We start from the raw sequence: 20,460 nt of genomic DNA, 5'->3' as shown, positions 1-20,460 counted from the left end.
TTGTCTTTTGAATTGGAGACACACTTCAGTAAATATTGTCTACAAATTAGTCCATAGAAATGTGTAATTCCATTTAAGTGAAACCTTTACTGGAGTAAAACCTTAGCCCTGTCAGCTGTCAGTGTGGTAATGCTTACAGCAGCAGGGGACTCTGGTTGAGTGCAGAGGAAACCACAGCTCCTCCTCATAGCAGCGAGGGGAGACAGTCGCTATGTGGATTCTGCATTTTCCCCCCAACTCATACTCTGAGCAGACAGCTGATGTTTATCTGCTCTGCCCATCTGGGCCTTGTGACTAAACATCTGGTAAAACTGCCACTGTGTATGCGGTGTTCCAGAGTGATGACAGTGAAGGCACTGCTGTCCACCTCTTCTAAAAAGATCTTGAGAGGTAGGCAGGACTTCATCTTCACATGTCAAGGCTTATTCTTAGAACCTGACTCAATTACCAGAGTATTGTCCAGCTCTCAAGGCATTTATCTGGTTGTTTTGTGGAGAGGTGCACTGTAATTATCTTGATTGTGGCTGCTTAGTGTGTAGTCAAAATGATAATTGGATGGGCTGATTTGAAATAAGAAGTTCCCAGGCTGGAGCTTTTGTCCCCACTTTACGGGCTGGTACAGCGGTCTCATGGAAAAAAATGACAATATAACAAAGAGAAATACAGTTGTTGAATTTTGGGCCACCAATGCTTAAAATCTTTTAAAAATTGTCACGATCCTGGGTCCCAGACCCAGCGTATTCAGTTTATATTTTGAGTTCTTAAGTTATTCCTTGAAATATGTTGGGTAATAGGATTATCATTTGGTTGCCTTAAGTTTAGTCTAGTTATGTTTCACTCTTCTGTGTTAGTCTGTCATGTTTCTTGTCTTCTTGTTCATGTTGTCAAGCTTGTGCTATCATGTCTACGTTGTTCCATGCTGTTTCCTGTTTTATTTTGAAAGTCTGTGTCCAACATGGTCAGCTTGTTCTTTCACAGTGTGCCGAAGCAGACTGTATGAATTGTGAATAGTAGACCCAAATGCAGACACAAAAGAATGTGGAACAAAACTTGATATTAACAAAATTTTAATATGGCTGATAAAAAAAAAAAGGTGATAAAAAAGGTGGAAACAAAAGGCGGGACAAACTGATGCAAAACTAAACATTAACCTAAACTGGGAGAACTAAAAAGTTGAAAGTGGAAACACATGGGGAAACAGCTGAGGCTAATCTGACTTAACAACACAAAGGAAGGAAAGCCAACTACACTGACATAGGACACAGACTTTCAAAATAAAACAGGAAACGATGTAGATATGATAACACAAGCTTGACAACATGAACAAGAAGACAAGAAACATGACAGACTAACATAGAAGAGTGAAACATAACTAGACTAAACTTAAGGCAACCAAATGATAAACCTATTACTCAACATATTTCAAGGAATAACTTAAGAACTCAAAATATAAACTGAATACGCTGGGTCAGAGACCCAGGATCGTGACAAAAATAAAAGCATATGTTTTTCAGTGAATCATTATGGACTATGACACGGGGGACTTTTTCCTTGTACATGGTGCTTTTGTTTAAAATATATGTTAATAGTGGTGAAAAAGCAGGCATTACTCCATAATCATTATCCTGACCCCCATTTTAAACTGTTTGTCAGGTTACTTTTCCACCTATTTGTCTATTTTCAACTCTTTTCATATTTAAGCCCATGTAGCTACCTTTCCCTCTGCCTTCTCTTCAAGGCTTTCCCCCAGAATGGGATGTTTTGCAGTGACTGGTAGGCTTTCATCCATTATGAATGCTATGTTTTAGAAGGATGATCTGTGCAGAATGATATAAATATCTCCTTTTGGTTCCCAGCAGGATGGGAGAGGCAGAACAAGATAGGCCACTGTGCAGTGTTAGCGCTGTATCTTTATAATTTGATAGTCTAAAGTTAAAGAAAGCAACACAAACATGTGATGAGCACAAACAAGTCTGTCTATAATTCATGATACACGACAAATCTCTTGACCCCTCCACTTCTAAGACAGCTAGCCAATTTTTTCGCAAAATTAGAGAAAAATGTTAAAATAAAAAACAGCTATTACTACACTATACTTCCATTTGCATTAAAATGACTTCAGATATCACCAATCGGAAGTGATGGTCTGACAGCTGGTGCATTGTAGCGCAACTTTGTGATCCTAAGAGAATTTTTGCCCTTTGTGTCCTCTGTTACAGGCTGAAACACAGCAGGGGGCTGTATGTTAGCATACAAAACCAGCATGAAGGAAAGTCTGACAGATATGTGTGTGTGTGTGTGTGATGGTCAATTGAGAGTGAGGGACAACTGCAGGCTTCTCCCACTGTGTCCAGATCCATTGCTCTATTAGTCTGGCGCTGTGGAGGAAGCCAGTTGTCTTTGAAAGAATATACAAGGACACACACAGACACAAACATACACACATATATAAATAGAGTACAGCTGATACAAAGGATTGGAAAGGCTATGAGGGATAAGATGTGCAAAGAGTGAATAAGTTCACAAGTCAAAGAATGTGGTTTTTGATTTTCAGAATCATGTGCTCTTAATTTGCTAGCGTGTTTCATAACCTTTGGTATAACGCTCTGGAGACGATCTACATGAAGAGAGCAGTGTGCCGTTATGAAGCCTATGGAACACTGCCAACCAGGAGCAAATCAGTTATGCTCAAGGCACATAGAAATAATTCATTGCAGTACTCTGAAAGCAGTTGAGGCATGGGTGCAACACAGAATAGATTTCCTGTGTATAGTGCTGGGTTCTGGTATTATTTCTGCTTGAATCTAAGAATCTACAAACTAGACTGGAGCTTTGGCTGTCCAAAGCAAGCATTATGTGCCCCTTTGAATATGATGTCAATTAAAAAAGCGTGCGTGACATTGCAGCTTCTCTAACACACACTAACTATAAAGCGTGCCTTTTCTAGGAGATTCTACAAAGAGAAAACCTTAACATTGACTGACACTAATAAAAGGCCAAACCCTGCATAAAGCCATCTTTATTGAAATTGGATGACTGAGATTCCATTCCATCTTTCATTTCCTTTTATTTCCAAAAGTGGCTTTTCCTGCTCTTTTCTTCAGGGCCTCTGACACCTCTTCTCTCTCTTTGCAGGCACCCACTGTGGAGCCCACTGGCTGGCCTTGTAACTTTCTGCCTGTTTGACACACCAAGAGGAAAGCTAAATGCACCTGAGTGATTCTGGAGAACCAGAGAAGAGAGGCAAGCTTCCCACCTTTGTTCTTGCCTTATGAGAGCTGCTCTCTGTGGACTCCACCTCAGAACACTCTGTACTGTTTAGTTACTGCATGTATCCACAACTCTCAGGTGCAGGAAAAGTGAGTGAAACACAAAGAAGAAAGAAGAAAGGGTAAGAGATAAAGAGAGCACAGCTGCATAATTAGTATTAGCGAATTTGTTGCAGAGCTAGAAACCATGAGAAGAGACTTCTGAAGACAACTGTGCTCTGAAAAATATTGCGGCTAAACCTTCAGGACATTTGTATGTGTGTGTGGGTATATGTGTGCACACCTCTTTCATTTTCAAAGACCTTGAATTTGTATTTGGATGCGGATTTAGCCTTTCATTATGACTCTGCAAAGAGGCTTTGAGAGAGCATGGATTGGCTGCCACAAAGGCGTCTGCTGCTGGGTGTTGCTGCTGGCTTGTTATGTCTTGATCTCCTTGGCTGCCAAACCGAAAATGCCGGGCCATACACACCTAAACTCAATACGCATTGATGGGGACATATCTCTAGGCGGGCTGTTTCCGGTGCACGCGAGGGGAAATGACGGCAAAGCTTGTGGAGAGCTGAAGAAGGAGAAAGGAATCCATAGGCTGGAGGCCATGTTATTTGCCCTGGATCGTATCAATAATGACAATGAGCTGCTGCCTAATATCACTCTGGGGGCACGCATCCTAGACACCTGCTCACGGGACACCCACGCTCTGGAACAGTCGCTGACATTTGTTCAGGCACTGATTGAGAAAGACTCAACTGATGTCAAATGTCTCAGCGGAGGGCCGCCCATCATCACTAAGCCCGAGAGAGTGGTGGGAGTAATTGGTGCATCTGCCAGCTCCGTGTCAATCATGGTAGCCAACATTTTACGTCTCTTCAAGGTCAGTTTGCTCTTCAGTATATACTTCCTATTTTCCTTTTTCTAATCATGTTTGGAAAGTGCTTTTTACATGGAATACCTCAAAACATATCCTGTGCAGCATACTTAAATTCACTAGACTTTCAATGAAAAACAGTATAACCAATATTACACCCCATCAGCATCACCACACTGTAAATATAGTATAAAAAAGTAAACACAACCTCTCCTAGGCCATGTTCATCCTGCTTTCCTATCTGTCTATTCTTCACAAGTCTAAATGGCATCAGTATCAAACATTTTCCTACTGTCCAGAAAACTAGGCGCTAATCATTATACCATAATTCTGCTCACTAATGACATTAATTTGCCAATGGTCGTCAGTCAGCCCTCTTCTAATTAATTCAGGGAAGCCATGCATGGCACCGTGAGCTCCCTGCATTACTATTGGACATAGAGTATAAAATGAGACTCTGCATTGTTTTGGGTTAACAGATGTGAAATGAGAAGAAAACATAAACAATATTTGACAAGGTTTATATAATACCTGCTTAATGCTGTCAAACCAAACTACAGGCGACATCCAAACTAATGAGCATGAGGATTGTGTTGCAACAGATTGTCTTTGTTTTAGACTTGGTAGCAGTGAGAAAACAGTGGTTATGCATTGAAACCCTTGGTCTATGAAGACAAGTGAGGATCTCTTATTAGTTATTCATGAATTCACTGGCTAACAATTTGCAAGTCAATCTGTACGAATGTAACTGTCTGAGGACTGAACATATACTATATGAGGGGCTTACTTTCCCGCTTCCTTATCCTTTAAGCTTTTAGAAGCTATTGAGGAGCAGAGGAGATAGTTAGAGCTTCCACTGTTGTTCAAATTATAGGTAATACTTTAGGTAGCCTTTGTGATATTTACACAGACTTTGTCTGTTAAAAGAAGATCAGGTCAGTAACACCTGCTGTGACACTGATTTAACTTCTTTTAAATTCTACCAGCCAGCCGCTACGGTCAACGAACTTCTCAACAGAAAGAGTAGAAAGGTAAATAGTACAATATTCCATCCTAAAGAAGCCTGATTGGTGTCACAGAGTGAGACTCCAAATTCTCCAAAGTACTGGAGTGACTTCTTCTTCTTCTTCTTTTTCTGGTGCCATGCTAAAATCTGTCACAAAACCTTGTAATTATTGTACCCACTGAGCAAAAGGAAGTTGGTGACATAGCTCACACAGGAACTGTGTTACTGCACAGCAAGGCAGAAGAAAGCAGTCAACACAGCTTGGTGAGTACACTGCCCCAACAGCCTCCGACATGTGTCAACATCAGTTCAGCCTGTACAGGACTCCATTTTGTACGCACTGAGCTGATATGAGATGTTACCAAAGCACTCATCATCATCCTTTCTGCTCAAGCCAAAACACGAGAACTATGAGGCATTTCTTAGCAGAGAGCACAAACACTGAAAAGCAAGAGCTGAAATACACCAACACATGCACCTTTAAACTTCATGCAGAGGGCAAGATGGCAAGCACAAAGACACCAGACAGAGTTCTCAAGACGTAGCTAAGACGTGTATCCAGGGAGGCCAAAAAGCCTCCAATGACTGCTGCACCTCATGCTGCTCTACAGCTCTCCAACAGCAAATTTCCCACCAAACAAGGCTGCCAGGACTCCTTGTGGAGGGCGCACGAACTGCCAGAGGAGGGCCTGTCCACTCACAGGCTTGTGAGACATCTTCACACAGCTAATTGGCAAGCTTGTGTTTGGACAGGAGTTTGCCAGTGAGATGTTGTGTGTTCCAAATTGCATGCCAAATCCTGTTGTGGGAATAAATTATTTTGCCTTTTCCTTTTTTCCTCCTCTAAAGGGCATAGAGCTGCACCATCCAAAACTCAGTGTTCTTGGGCAAAGGATGAGTTTCCTGTGAGTGTAGTGCAACTCACATTTTTGATAGGCCTTAGATGGGCCGGGGTGGACAAATTATTTACCCTAGAGGCTCAAGCCAGAATAAGCAGCAATCCTTTTTGACGGACAATGGCCTTAAAGGTATCTGCCCAGTGGGCTTGAACAGCCTCCTTGACAGGGCCTTGAGAATGACTTGGCAAATCCCTCTAAGGGGCAGAGGAGAACACTACAGGATGCTGCTACTGCACTTCAAGTAGCAAACACTATACAATATTTCAAGAGATGGCTGCTAAAAACAACCTTTTTACAGAAAAATCATTGTAAAAGATAATAAGACATACACTTTGATATTTGAAAAAGACAAACACGTCTATAACAAAGGCAGCTGGAAACAGAGCAGTGGACATATTACAGAGTTTGTATATTGTATTGTAGTGTATTTTCCTACACAAGGAAGTTATCTTTAAACGGTCACACAAGCACTGATTGGCCAAATCCACTTTTAGGTACATTCCTAGAATTGCACCATGTCCTTGACATGTAATGTGAGGTATTGGGAGCAGCTATTAGCTGAGCATGTTATGTATATCACAGTACTGACGCTGAATTACCATGACCTACTCTAGTGCAGCTCTCTATTACGGCAGTAGAACCAAATGGGAAGAGAGAAAGCTTTTAGGTAATGGAAAGCATGTGAATGCGTCAGCCTTCAATAGTCATCGACTAACGGGCAAAAAAACAAGGAGGTGTTCTATCACTGCATTTCCTGGTTTATTTAAAAAAAAAACATGGGAAGTAAACAGGCCGATCATAGTGCTGTGACTTCATAGAAAAGGAAACAGAGTGCAGATAAGTAATGAATTGTCAAACCTCAATTTGTTTGTAATCTTTTTACACGTTGGATCATCTCTGATCAATTACAGGGACAATTATTATTATTATTATTTTTTTTTTCCATTCAGCTTAAATGTGGCAGATAGTTAGGGAGACTGAAAGACTGTCTGGAAAATAGGCACTGATCAGTGTGACTGAATTAGAAATATTGTATATATATGTATATAACAGACACAACAGGTAAATATGGTTTTCCACTTGGGTTGTGTTTCTGTCTTTGATGATGCTTATCCTCCCACCAAATGCTTTACAGCAACTGCAAACAAAAAAAGAAAAGTTAGTTTCAATAATAATGGCAATACTTCTTAAAGTTTTTTGTTAAATATATTCCTGCATTTAAAATAAATATTGTAGAGAACTGGGAAGACTTAAAAGCCTTTAATCAACTTATCTTCTATTTTGTACTTGACAGGCGGAACAATTTCTCATGAATCACACAGATAGAGAAACAGGAAGCCATGGAAATGTGATTTGTAGGGGGCCCAGAAGTGGCCCCAGGTGAAAAAAAATAACACAGGGTTTAATATTTTGAATAATATTAACACTACACCAGATCACAAAATGGTTTTGCATATATACTCATGTGTCTCTCCTTTTCTCTCTCTCTTGCTCTCTCTCCTGATACATATACATTTATATATATATATATATATATATATATGTATATATCATACCTTGCTGTGCCCTTTAGGATTCAATGTTTGTGTTTAACAACTTAAATGATTTTAGCAGAATGTTCCTATTTTGCTTAGGTTTTCTCCATCATATCCACCAGCCTCTGTAATACTCCCCTGCAGTAAATTGCTTGGTTTCTCTGTTAGCTGATGTTTAGCTAAATAAAGCAAGTTATAGTATAATAAAACAGTTGATCTGAATTTTAGCGTATTTGTCTGCTTAAATAATACAGGTGCATAGTATTTAAAGGGTGACACTGCTCCAAGGTACTACTACTGTGGTTAAAAAAAGAAAAGAAAAAAGACCCCATAATGTTTAGAGCCCCTACCATGGTTAAAGGCAAAGTACAGCAATTTAAGAAGCATTGGTTTTCATGTTCTTATAGTGCCAGTGGAAAAGAAAATCCCTAAAAAATAATCTCATTGCCTGAAAGTTGTTCAAAGGCATTGTGTGGGAGATGCAGGCAATAATTAATTTAGGCAGATGTGGACAATTTAGTTTGTGGGATTGTAGGTATAGTTAAAAAATAAAAACAGGTGCAGAAACAGATGGATTTTCATATACAGTAATAGAGAAAATGTAAGCATGTCATAGGCTGGTGATTCTATTAAAAACCTGCAACTATAAACTTTCATCGTGGCTCTTTCGAACAAATACTATTTGTGTTTTCAACTGTTGAAAATCAGGGTGTAAAAGTTATTGAGGTCCATCAGAAGCCACTCTCTTTCTTCCTTTAAGGATATCGACCACTGGTAAGTAAAGCTAACGTATTACCTTCACACAGCACTGCTCGTCACATTCAGACCGTTTTCTCCATCATTAACGTCACATAAAAACATAAGTGGGGCTCCTTTGAGCGGTAAGGAAGGTTCCACATCACCATTTCTGCTGACTTCAAACACTGGGTGTAGCTTCTTTCAGCTTCTTTCTTTTAGGTTCACCTGACATGTTGGGCTGAAGCTGAATGATGATGCTGATGAGTCCCTTTGACCTCCAGTACAGCGTGTACATTGGTGTATGAGTGATCATTTCAGAAGCTTCTTTTGGCTTTATGCATAACGTAAGTTATTTCATCGCGTTCTCCTGATGATTTGATTGACAGAGCACACGAATGAAAGAATGCAGACTCAACATATTGGAACCAGTGCTGCTTGCAATCTTGATCGTTGCAATTGTTTCTCAGCTCGTTGCTTATGGGTTTTTCCTTATCCTCCTTAGTGGAGGGTGAAGTGTTTGCTCAGCACTTCAGAGCAGCCAGGATTCCGTCCCCATGGTGTGCCATGAATATTTTACTATATTGTTACGTAATTTACGCCCAGGGATTGGGGTTGAAAGCTCTCTCTATTCATTCCCTCATCACTGGGTCTAGCTCTTGGTGTGTTTTCATCGGTCGGGTCTTTATACTACCATATAAGCAGGAGCAAAGTGCACCAGCACTTGAAGTAATTAGTGGTTGGTTGCTTATGATACTCAAGACAGACTCTGTGTAATTAAAGCCCCAGGCTTTTGATTGTATCTCTTATACATCATGGAAAACAGCCCCACAGACTGGCTTGAGGAATATAGTTGCTGCAGTCAGAAACTGCAGGAGCATGCACCTTGTTTCAGGTATAGAAGCTGACTTGCTGAGACAATCATAAGCTTTTAGACAAAGAGGGGGAAGCTTGGGCAACTTCCGCACAGCAGCTCTCTAAATTAGGTACAAGCAAGCACAGTCAGTCTGGAGTACTTTCCTTGGTGGAGATGTGAGTTTGGAACAGTGGAGACAGATGGAAGGAAGAGAGCAGAGGCGTTAGCTGGGTATACTCCGAAAGCAGCTCAAAGAAGAAGGTTATCTACTGACAGGTGACAAATCAAGGGAATAACTGCAATCCTTGACCCTTTTAGTGAGGGGATCTGATGATTTTTATATTGTGTGGGGCATTTTCCTTGAAAAGTTTGAGTCACCATAAATCAGTTTAAACTGACGGATCATTGCTATTTGTTGAGTTATTGGGAAGTATCATTAAGGGAGTGACCTTTGTCAGTATAACCATGCCCCGATCCATAGAATGCACAGGTGTCACTAAATGGTTTACTAATGGGAATTATATAGACATTTTCTATCACCAGATCTCCACATGCTTTTCACCAGTTTCTTAGAAAGCACTCTTCACCACCATTAGCAAAACATCAAATGATGGAATATCTTTTCTAGGGATGGTGGTCCATTTCTTAAGCAGAGTTCAGTCGACATACTTGAAAAAAATCAGTACCAGGCAAACTCAAGCTGCTACTAAAATATTTTATGTTGGTTTTTCCTGTAATTTGTCATCCTTCTGCAGCTGCCTGTTGTGCTGTCTGTGAAGCAGAGACCTTGCATCCGCCTCTCTCCTCCCTCATTAGAGGCAGAGCCCCTCAGGCACAGTGCCTTACTCCCCCTCAGCATTTCACTGTGTTGAGACAGGGCTCTTATTGGATTACCCAATCAGCCTACAGTGACGATAGGCTGAAAGCTTTAAAGGATCTCAAAAATCTGTGCGTGCTTTTTACTTTCTCTTGTTAATGACCTATGTATTCATCCAGACAATGTTTATATCTTTGTCACTGTCGGACCTGAATAAAAATGGAGTGGCATCAAAAAAAATCGGTATTGTACGTTAATAATGGATTAATCTGTTATGTTAAGACGAGCTGTAAGTCAAAATATTATTTACACATATTTTAGACTAAAAGGAGCGCACACAAATTTATGTATTTTGTATGTATTATTGTGCGATCTACTGTACAATATAAAGCGCCTTGAGGCGACTTCTGTTGTGATTTGGCGCTATATAAATAAAATTGAATTGAATTGAATTAAAGCCTTTATTTGTGCAAAAAGGCTGAGACACCACTATATCGTCATCAGTCACACTGGAGAAAGCCATAGCAAACCATTTGTGACAATCCGTACCTGAGGGGTATAAAGCAAGTTCAACAAAGCCAGGCTTTCTTTGTGTCAGCTGGGTTGATAAAAACTTTGTCCCCATCGAAAGATAATTGGTATCACAGTGGTGGTTATAAACCCAGGCTTTCTGCTTTTGCCTCTGTGTGCACTCAAAATCAAGCTGAGCACTGCCTACTCCAATCACAGATATTATTAGGAACAGGTGATAGTCATCTATGAAAACAGCAAAAAAAAAAAAAAAAACAGTGTGCAACAAATAAGACAAATTGGTAATGCTGCAGAAAATCATGTGAATCATGTGGTCATCACAAGTAAAATGGACAAAAAAAATCTCAAGGTTTTATATTTATTTTACTGCTTGGTGTGCTTTCAGTGCTACAATTTCTAATATGACAGCTACATATTGGAGGTCTGAAATGCATGCATTTTCTGCACCACCAACCTTATGCGACACCTACCGCTTGTACAGCTGGGCATCATTTAGTGGTATTAGTAAGATACGGCTTAACACATTAGATATGTTTTCCTACATAACATATTAGTACAGCAAAGAATCTATATTGCACTAAAAGAATATGATAAATTCTATTCTAAATAAAAGCTTCAGTAAAAATATGGCGCCTCTAGTGGCTCTTAAAGTGAAACATTTAATAATAAGCTGTTCCCCACCAGGTTACGTGTTCAGCCTTAGTTACTATGGTGACCAAACCAGGTAAAAAGAGAGCCACCTTTGTGACACACTGAAAACTCTCACTTAAGTTCAACAGCTTGATAACCAATCCATCTTTTTTGTAGAACGTCCTCCTGGTGTACTGTTCAGTTTTCATTGTATAATTGGTTAAAGAGGAAATTGAATGTATTAATAATAATAAATCCCAAGGACAGAGTAATTGTGAAACATCAGCCTGTTTGAATCAGTAAAGGCTGTAAATTCATCAGTGTACTCCACTTTCTTTCCTCCTTTGACAGTTTGACCTATAGCGTTGAGAAGCACCTGATTCAGCTTCATTGCCACTGGACATATTTCGCTATTTAGTTAGTAAATGCTCCATAAAATTGCTATTTTTTTCTTGGAAGGACAAGATGTGACTGTTATGAAGTTTTCCTTTATAGCATGGTGACCTTTCTATGAGGGTTTATCACTACAACTTACCCATTTCACATTACCAAAGCTGTTTGACCCATTGCCCAAATAACACAATGATTAGGGAAACGTTGTAGGATGTCTCTAACTTGATGGACAAGATGACTCTCTTAGGGTTTGATGGTTTTATAATGAGAATGGTTTAAACGCCTGAAATTAATGGGAACCTTGGTGTAATAAGTCATCCCACAAAATAATAGTGGTATGGCTACATGTGACACTTTGACTTGTTAGTGCTTTATTTCGCGAGCAGCCTCAGGTGTGCCTTGACAAATTCCCAGAGGCTCAACATCCTGGAACTAGGTGATGATTAAGAAGAGAAGGCTTTGAACACGAGAACTCATTCTGACTAAACTCGCTCTCATCCACCTCCGAGTGTAATTTGCTGCACAACACACTATATTAGTTTATTCACGCGGCCCTTTTCCTTAAAATCCACACATCCGCACCCAGCAAATCTCATGCACTAATTCGATGCATCCGGAAACGCTAACCAACACAAACCAAAAGAAAGGTGAATTGCCTTAAAAACAAACAGCAAGCAATGTTTCTGAATTTGTTCAAAGACCAGTGAGATTTCCGTGTTTTCTTTTTTTGCACACCCCTCAACTTGGCTTTTACAACTGGGCAAATCAAATCTGTGAAGCCGTCTTTCTCGACCCCAGATTGCAGACATCCGCCATCCACCATGCTCTAACAACAGAGGAGCAGCTCCTTTAGTTCGGGATTAGTTCCAACTCAACTCACTTTGTTCACCCAAGCCCAAGCGGTCAATTCCCAGGACATTCATGAGTGAAGGCTGCCCAGAACCTTGTGTTTTATTCCTGGCAGTATTTTATCCCCGTCCTCCTGCTGTTTGAAAATCCCTCTGCAGGAAACACGAACCACCGCTGGTAATCACAGAGCACAGTGACAAAAAAGCTACTGTGTGGCTGTCTGTTCTTGTGCATTTTTTTTTTTTTTGGTGATATGTTAGGTTTCACTCAAATTAATTACTCTCCTTTAATTAGTGTGCACCAGCAGACCTACTGAGGAAATAACAGCAGGAGGAGGGAAAAAATGCTGTTTCTTTCTTAAATGTATAATTTTATTCTGCTGAGCACTGCTGAAAAAAAAAAATCCAGAAGCCAAGACTGACAATGAAAAGCGCAATATAAATACCAGCGGGGTTTGCTTATGTTCTCCGTGTTAGAACTGTCACCAGACCTTAGTGGTTGCAAAATCCCGATTTCTAGCATTTTAATGTGTCTGTTCCCTGCTCTGGCTTTTCTATAAAAGTTTACAAAACCTCACATCTTCACACAGAGCACCACAAATAGAGCACAGCCATCAAATAGTTTTCTTGAAAAGAGCGTGGGATAAAAGGCTTGGAGCTGTCTCACCTGCATAATCTCACCATCAACCCACCAATCCATCACTGTCCTGCTGTGTGAGGCACCGCTGCTTAAAATTTACTCAGACTTTAACAAAGGTTTAAAGCTACAAAAACGAGAAAACCTAAAATCTTAAGTAACTCAAGCAGCTTTAAATGAAGAGTAATCAATAGCACCATGACAGCTTCCCTATTGATTGTGGGAGAGCAATTTCTTTTTTATTATTTTATTTTGAAGAGGCAAAGTGACAGTGTCAGTTGTTGAGATATGACTGAACAGAGAGTTCAGTTATTTATTAATTTCAGCACAGCAGCTTCCACGGACTAATAAATATAAAACATATGAGGAAGAAAAGGTCAATATAATAAAATTTTCATAGAGCCACTGTAAAGTTGCCTGAGATCTTAAAGGAATTGTTCTGTCAGCCTAATGCCAGGCGATATCCTCAGACTACCCTCCAGCAGGGATGGAAAGAAAAAGTTTGGCCGTCTTCAGGCTAAGCAGCTTGGACATCATCCAGCCTTCTAACACATGAGACAACATGGAGCTCCTCATGAGTCACTGCTGTGTCACACAAAAGGACTCGCTTTCTGTTCAGGGGCAGTTGGGACTGACCATGAAAAGAGTATATTCAAGCTATAATTGAGAAATAAACAGGAGTAGGGAAAGTTGTGATTCTGCCTTGTGTCAAGCACCATCATACTCAAATGACAAGAAAAGGAATCAAAATCTTGAGACATATTTTTTTTCTCTATTTGTTCCTTTTCTGCAAAATAGTGTGTTCGATCATTATTTTGCATTAAAGAAAAAAATATGGCCTGTGTTTTTTCATGGTGAGTCACTGACATGAGCAAATAGGCTGGTGGTTCATGCAGATGTAGCTGTGCGAAATGAGTTGTTATTATTTTGGTGAAATCCCTGAGAACACGCACCCCAAAACCACGTGTCTTTCTGGCACAAGGCGACTCTACTCCCAATATAGCCACTTTGTCAACAAGAGCAAACTAAATAAAAAGCAATAACACAATAACACCTAAAATTTAATTTGCCATTTAAATTACTCACTGCCCTCTAGCCAGTTGAGTACGGTACCCCTGCCCAGCTGCATGAAGAGGTTTTAGCTCAGTACATTAAATCCTCGTAGCCATCTGAAAGCAGCAGAACTCTTTACTGACAAAATCTGCCCAGTTCCAGAATGCAGTGCCACTACACTTAACCAGTATGTTGGCATCAGCCAGTAACTAAGAAAGCCTTTTTGGTTGTATCAGCTTTGTGCTGTGCTGAATGTCACTACCCGTTTCCAATTTTCTTTTTGGTGACAATCACATTTTATGTTGTATCATCTTGTGCAATATGATGTGACAATTCATGGCATTTACAACAACATTAGAATTAACAAATGCTGTCATATAAACAAATCATCAACATGTTATATTTCTCTCTAGAGAAACCTCCTCCCATATGTTAAGATGTTGTTGTCGTGTGTGATGAGACCATTGATGTGACTGGCTAAGCATGAACCACACGAGCCCTTTTTTAACAGTGCCCTTCTATGACTGTATAAACCAAAATACCAGGTGCCTTAGGAGACACCACCACAGTCCCAGCGTATTAATCATGCAATAGTTGTAATAATGGATATGAAGGTTTATATATTCACTGTAATCCATCAAACAAGCTGTCACTCATATTTGTTATGAGAAAATAGGAAGTATATGTATGAGCCTGGTTGCCTTAATAGCTGTGCACTCAACATATTTAGCTTCACATGGTGTATAATTAAAGTTAATTAGAAAGCTATGCATATTTTCCTTACAAACAAAACCAACATGGTGGCCTTTCTGAGTGTGATTAGCATGCTCTACCAATGCTTTTGTTTGATTCTTTTTCTTTAACAAGAGCTCAAGTTTATTTCGCCATGCTAAGCTTAACACACAAATACGGTGCATTTAAAAAAAAATCTGAATTTCCCAAAGTTGTATTTATCAGAGTATCTCACTAAATATATCAGATCCAATAAGCATCATACTCATCTTGTGAATTTGTACAATTATCTCCATTATTTTACATGTAGAAAAAAATGTAAATTATTACAACAATTTTACTTGTTCCAGAGACTTTTTTTCCCAACACAGCAGGCTAGTGTGATCAGTTGGCATTAATTAGCTCCAGAAAATTTGTTATGGGAAAGAGAGGTCATTTTTCAGATCCATGCCAAGAGAAGCAATTAAGGGGTTGTTTTGTTGACAAAATACTGATAGATGCAAACCGATTAGACACAGAACAGCACGACTTAGATGTTTTTGGTGACTGTGACAGCTGATATTTATTTATGCTAACAGGCAAAAATGGGATAAGGATAAATGATTAAAGTATCGGGAAAAATATACTGGCAGTACACTACTCATCTGTTCAGCTTTTTAAAGCTGTTTAAAAACAGTTTTACTCCTTGGGTCTTGATTTCTAAAGCTCTAGCATGCATGTCTAATGTTCTTACACCAGATGGTCGCACTAGTCTCATGAATTTGATTATGTTTCTCTTATACTGTGATACCCTCAAACATCGCCAGTGCAAAGGTGGATTGCTGTCGTCCAGAAAAAATGCATTATTTGCATGATTTTACAGTGGCTCCCATTTTATGAAATCAGCTGATATCTAAAATTAGTGTACAAAGTAGCTGTAAATATAGCCAAAGATAGATGCTCTCCAAATATTTACACACATTCGGATTACCAGCTGGCACATGAGGATCAATTCTCATTTACAGGCTAATTATCGTCTCAAGAGCTTCCTCGCTCAGTAAAAACATAATAAATCCTTACAGACTAGTTGTCTGTTTGTCACCATCATCACCTTGTTTCTTTAACCTTCAGTCATTAAGCTATCAAAATTTGATGGCCTTCCATTACAATCCGGCACCTGGATATTGACCCACTGTTGTCAAGCTGGTGTGACACCATGCCTCATTTACTCACATATTTATCTTGTACTTCTTTGGCTAAAAGCTGCCATGGAAAAAAAGGAGGTTCCACAGTAGTGGGGTATATTTACTTTTTCATACCCTGCTTCTGTATTTTGGTTATATGTGGCTGTCAGGTTGTATTTACCAAATTTTCTGATGTGGTAAGGACCAGATAGTCCTGATACCTCACAGGACTATCTGACAGAGGGTGCACTTTGTACTAAATTGAAACGGAGTGCTGTTATTTCTTTTTAAATTTTAATAAAAATGTATATTTTTTATTTTTAATATTAAACTTATGTCAACTTATGTCTCTGTTTCAAGCCCAATGTTTATAACTGTGCAAAAACATATTTTTAATATGATAACACCTTATTGTCTCACCCTGTCTTTATTAAGTTACATAACAATGACAAACATCTTTGTCCCTTGAGGCCAGCTTCCTAACCCGTGTGCTTTATTATGATTTGGTTCACCAGGAAACATTTATTCTATAGCTCTGTGTATGACTGGATCTGTTCTTATATAATCTGTCCATGACGGAAGCTGACTTTTCCCATATAGTTGCGTTTCTTCAGTTCTGACAGAAACACTAATAAGAATATTAATATGAAGGAAAAACAGTCATCTCTCATGAGGCTTTTCATCCACAGTTCTGAAGAACCAGTGTTTTCCATTTCATGTTAAAGCATTGTTTTGTATCCTCAGGTGCTTTGTGTTAGTCACTGCTTATCTGTCTCATATTATACCATTTGTTGCAGTTAAATATGCAGTTTGCCCCATGATGCAAGATATCTTGTAGGTCACCTTATCTAATCTTAGTTTTACTACATTACAGATATAGATGACAGTTTTGCACTCATGGCTCACTCTGAAATATGTAAGTGCTTTATCTGTGCCTAAGTGATATGAGTTGCAATCTAAGTTAGATAATTGTTCCTATATCTAAACATTGTTTGTGGTTGTAATACTTAGAATATACTTTTATGTAAAATGAGATATAACATTTTACGAAAGTACTGCAAAATAACAAAATAAATTAAGTATGGAAGCCTTTTGACAGGTAATCAAGTGGCATTATTATACAGCAAAAATGGCATTTGGGTTGAATGATTGATTGCAACAAGGTATATGCAGCTGCATTGAAAACCTCCTTGCAGTTCACTCGAACCGTAGAGATTGCCATGGTTGCTTAGAAGACTTTTTGACTTGTCTGCAAACATCTTCCAGCTACTCACTAAGTGATAAATGTTTTGAAGCTTCCATATATCTCCGTGACCTCGGACTTTCCTTTCTCTCCTTTAAAGTTGGTGGTTAGTTAGAGAATATTGGCAGATAAGTTGATGCCTTCTCTGCAGTACAGAAAGTAACATTATTGCTATGCAACGGTAAGTAGAAACAGTTACTCCAGCTGAATACGTAAATTCCGTTACTCCCCAACACTGGCAACAAGGTATATGCAGCTGCTTTGAAAACCTCCTTGCAGTTCACTAGGAGATTGCCATGGTTGCTTAGAAGATTTTGACTTGTCTGCAAACATCTTCCAGCTACTCACTAAGTGATAAATGTTTTTGAAGATATATCTCCTTTTTAAAGTTGGTGGTTAGTTAGAGAATATTGGCAGATAAGTTGATGCCTTCTCTGCAGTACAGAAAGACATTATTGCTATGCAACAAGTAGAAACCTCCAGCAATCACTCGCCAACCAATCAGGGAATACACATTTTCCCCTACCAACCAGAGTTTGCCAGGGAGTTTTTGACCAGTCTCTCAACCTATGTGACCGACGCTTATATTAATTTTGATTTAAATACAATGAAATTATAATTTAAATTAAATGATAACATTGAAATTAGTTAACTTTGTCCCGAAGCCTGTCTGTTTGTGTGTGGGTGTGCTACCATTTTATCTCTGAATATTCAGTTCAGAAAAATGCAATAAAGCATTTAATAAAGCAGTTGCTTCCAGTGTTGTTTTGCATTTTATTTATCTTTCAATAGTTACATTTTTTCCTGACCTGATTCCATTATAGGTCTGTGCCTTTCAAAATCACTAGATGTTTGCCACTTAGATAAACCAACCTTGACTCTCTTATTTTAAAAAGGCCAGTAAACAGCATTCTCGATTCCAGTGTTTTTGAAACACATTCAACTACTTCTTTTAAAGAATGTATGGCTTTTTCACATTTTGCCCTCTGACTAGCTGGTGGGATTTGCCATTTGAAGATAAACAACTAACAGTGTTTTTTTTCTGTTACTTCTGTTACTTGCTGCAGCTTATGCAAAAAGCAAGCTTTTTTTGTATTATCAAACATGTTCACCTATATATTACATCAATACAAAACTGTTTTAATAGTTACAATCATCATTACATATTATAATTCTGTCATTGCATAGCATTTAATTGCTTTCACTTTTAGTTTCTGCCTGTTTGCATGTGACTTTTGCAGGTTATAGAGATTTGACTGCAGAGGCAACTGGGGTCATTGTGAAGGATGCTGCAGCTACACAACTCAAGCTGGTTTTAGTGCCTTCATATACCTTGATATCATCTCAGGGCAGAGATCTCTAACCCACTGAGCTCCTCAATAAAACTCAAGACATAAACTGAGGCACGAGCCATGGCCTCTGTTATGAGCCACTGGAAGCTCACAACAGTGCTGATTTGTAGTAAATGAAATGTCAACAGAGCGGCAGTTTAATCCCATTAACAAAGTCACTTTCCTTATTTTGTCATACATGCCTTTCTAAATGCGGAAGAGGATTTACTACATTTAATAATACAACTCGGTGTCTTTCGTTTGACCCCGGATTTACTGTATTACATGTCTCAATGACATTGCAATGTCAAGAGCACAGATGGTAAATCCACAATATCCCATTGACCCCTGCTGGAGCGTCACCATTACTTAAAACTTGAAGAGTATTGACATGGAGATGAATATAGTGGGTGGGTGGACTTGTTCCAAAGTCATTCAGTGATGTTGTGCCATTAGATGATAGTGCAATTTGTGTGAGAGAAATCAATATGTGTGAATGAGCATTACAAATTAAACTCTCTATCAATTCTGGCATTGACATGTGTAGAATACAAATGTTGTTCATAGAAAATGTGTCAAACAATCTGTTAAGTGCCTTAGAAGAAAGAGGGACACACTCGGTATTTATTCCCTGTGTTTGCCCTTTATTCATGTATTAGAACATTTCTATGTACAAGTTCACATTCAGACTTTTGTTGAAAGCAGAGAAAGCAAAAAAAAAAAACCCTTTCCTTCAGCACGTTTCTCATAAATGAGAGTAACACCTCTTATGGTATAACTGAAAATATCCCTCTTGATAAGCAATTAGGCAGCCAAGGGGGGAAAGCTTCAGATAATTATATTAAATTAAAGAAAGTAGGTAATTATGCCCAATGTGAGTGTGAAACTTACTTTTACACAAACAGAAATTAGTTTCAGTGGTGCTTGGATTTTTTTTTCAGATAAACCCTGAGGAAACTTGAGGTTTAATCACTGTGTGTTTTCTTACTGTTGAATCATCAGGAGAAAGGTCATAGACTGAATGAGGAGGATCACATGGTTTATATGTGTTTTTTTTTTTTTTTTTTTTTACAATATTAGCCACTTACAGTAAGGGAAAAATATTTAAACAGCAAAGGCAGACTTTGCACTAGAAAAGCAAATGTATCCAGTCACTCACTCATCTTCAAACAGCACGTGTAAACAGAATCGCCTGTGCACTGTGTGAAAACCACAACTGTCGACTCGGTAAACTGCCCGTCTCCTGTTCTGCTGTTAATCAACTAGTCAGAGTTAATGGAGACATCAGATCCTGACATGGACCTTAAGTGATTCTGAAGCTACAGTGGAGTACTTTTTTTTGTTTTACCTCACTGTTAAATTTTTTAAAAGCATAAAAGACAACTGTGGTCAGACAAAATTGTATTAATGTTGTGTCTTCTGTGAACAATCTTGGGAAAAATAGTTCCTAGAATAGCCTAAAAGTAACATTTTTAGTTGGTATTATACATAACAGACTCACCTTCTTTGGAAATGCTTCTGGTTACCTGGTTGTTTATTGCTGCATAATAAACTATATGATGCGCGTGTGAAATGAAGCCATCTTATATAATTATTTCCTTCTCTAAGGGGAATTAATTTGTCATGCTCAGATGCCTTATTTTTTCACAAAACTTTTTTTGGCATTGAGCAGCACAAATGAAAACAAAATTCACTGGCTGCTTTTTGTGTACTGTGTGTCACTGTTTCTAAAGGGAAAATGTTTTATATGCCTCAATGTGAGCCTTAAAAAGGGAAGTGGAGTTAGGGCGATGTCCATTATCTTTAGCTTTAATGAATATCAATGTTAAATGAGGCCTTCAACAGCCCACTAGTGTCTCTTTAAGTGCTGTGTCTGTCATTAAGTACTCTTAGTGTATTCGGCAGTGTGCTGAA

At 38.8% G+C, this 20,460-nt stretch overlaps 1 protein-coding gene across 2 annotated transcripts in view; it reads left to right on the top strand.

The window, feature by feature from the left end:
* The first annotated feature begins 3,380 nt into the window (after nt 1–3,380).
* Nucleotides 3,381–20,460, top strand: part of LOC116310951 (metabotropic glutamate receptor 4) — a 126,651-nt gene continuing 109,571 nt past the window's right edge. For both annotated transcript variants that reach the window (XM_039604777.1, XM_031727912.2), the window contains exon 1: nt 3,381–4,143. In XM_039604777.1, coding sequence (XP_039460711.1) covers nt 3,610–4,143 — 534 coding nt within the window. In that variant the 5' untranslated portion in view covers nt 3,381–3,609. The remainder of the gene's footprint in view (nt 4,144–20,460) is intronic.

Source organism: Oreochromis aureus, linkage group 20 (genome assembly GCF_013358895.1).
Source record: "Oreochromis aureus strain Israel breed Guangdong linkage group 20, ZZ_aureus, whole genome shotgun sequence".
Classification (NCBI taxonomy): domain Eukaryota; kingdom Metazoa; phylum Chordata; class Actinopteri; order Cichliformes; family Cichlidae; genus Oreochromis; species Oreochromis aureus.
This window is presented reverse-complemented; position numbering and strand designations above follow the sequence as displayed.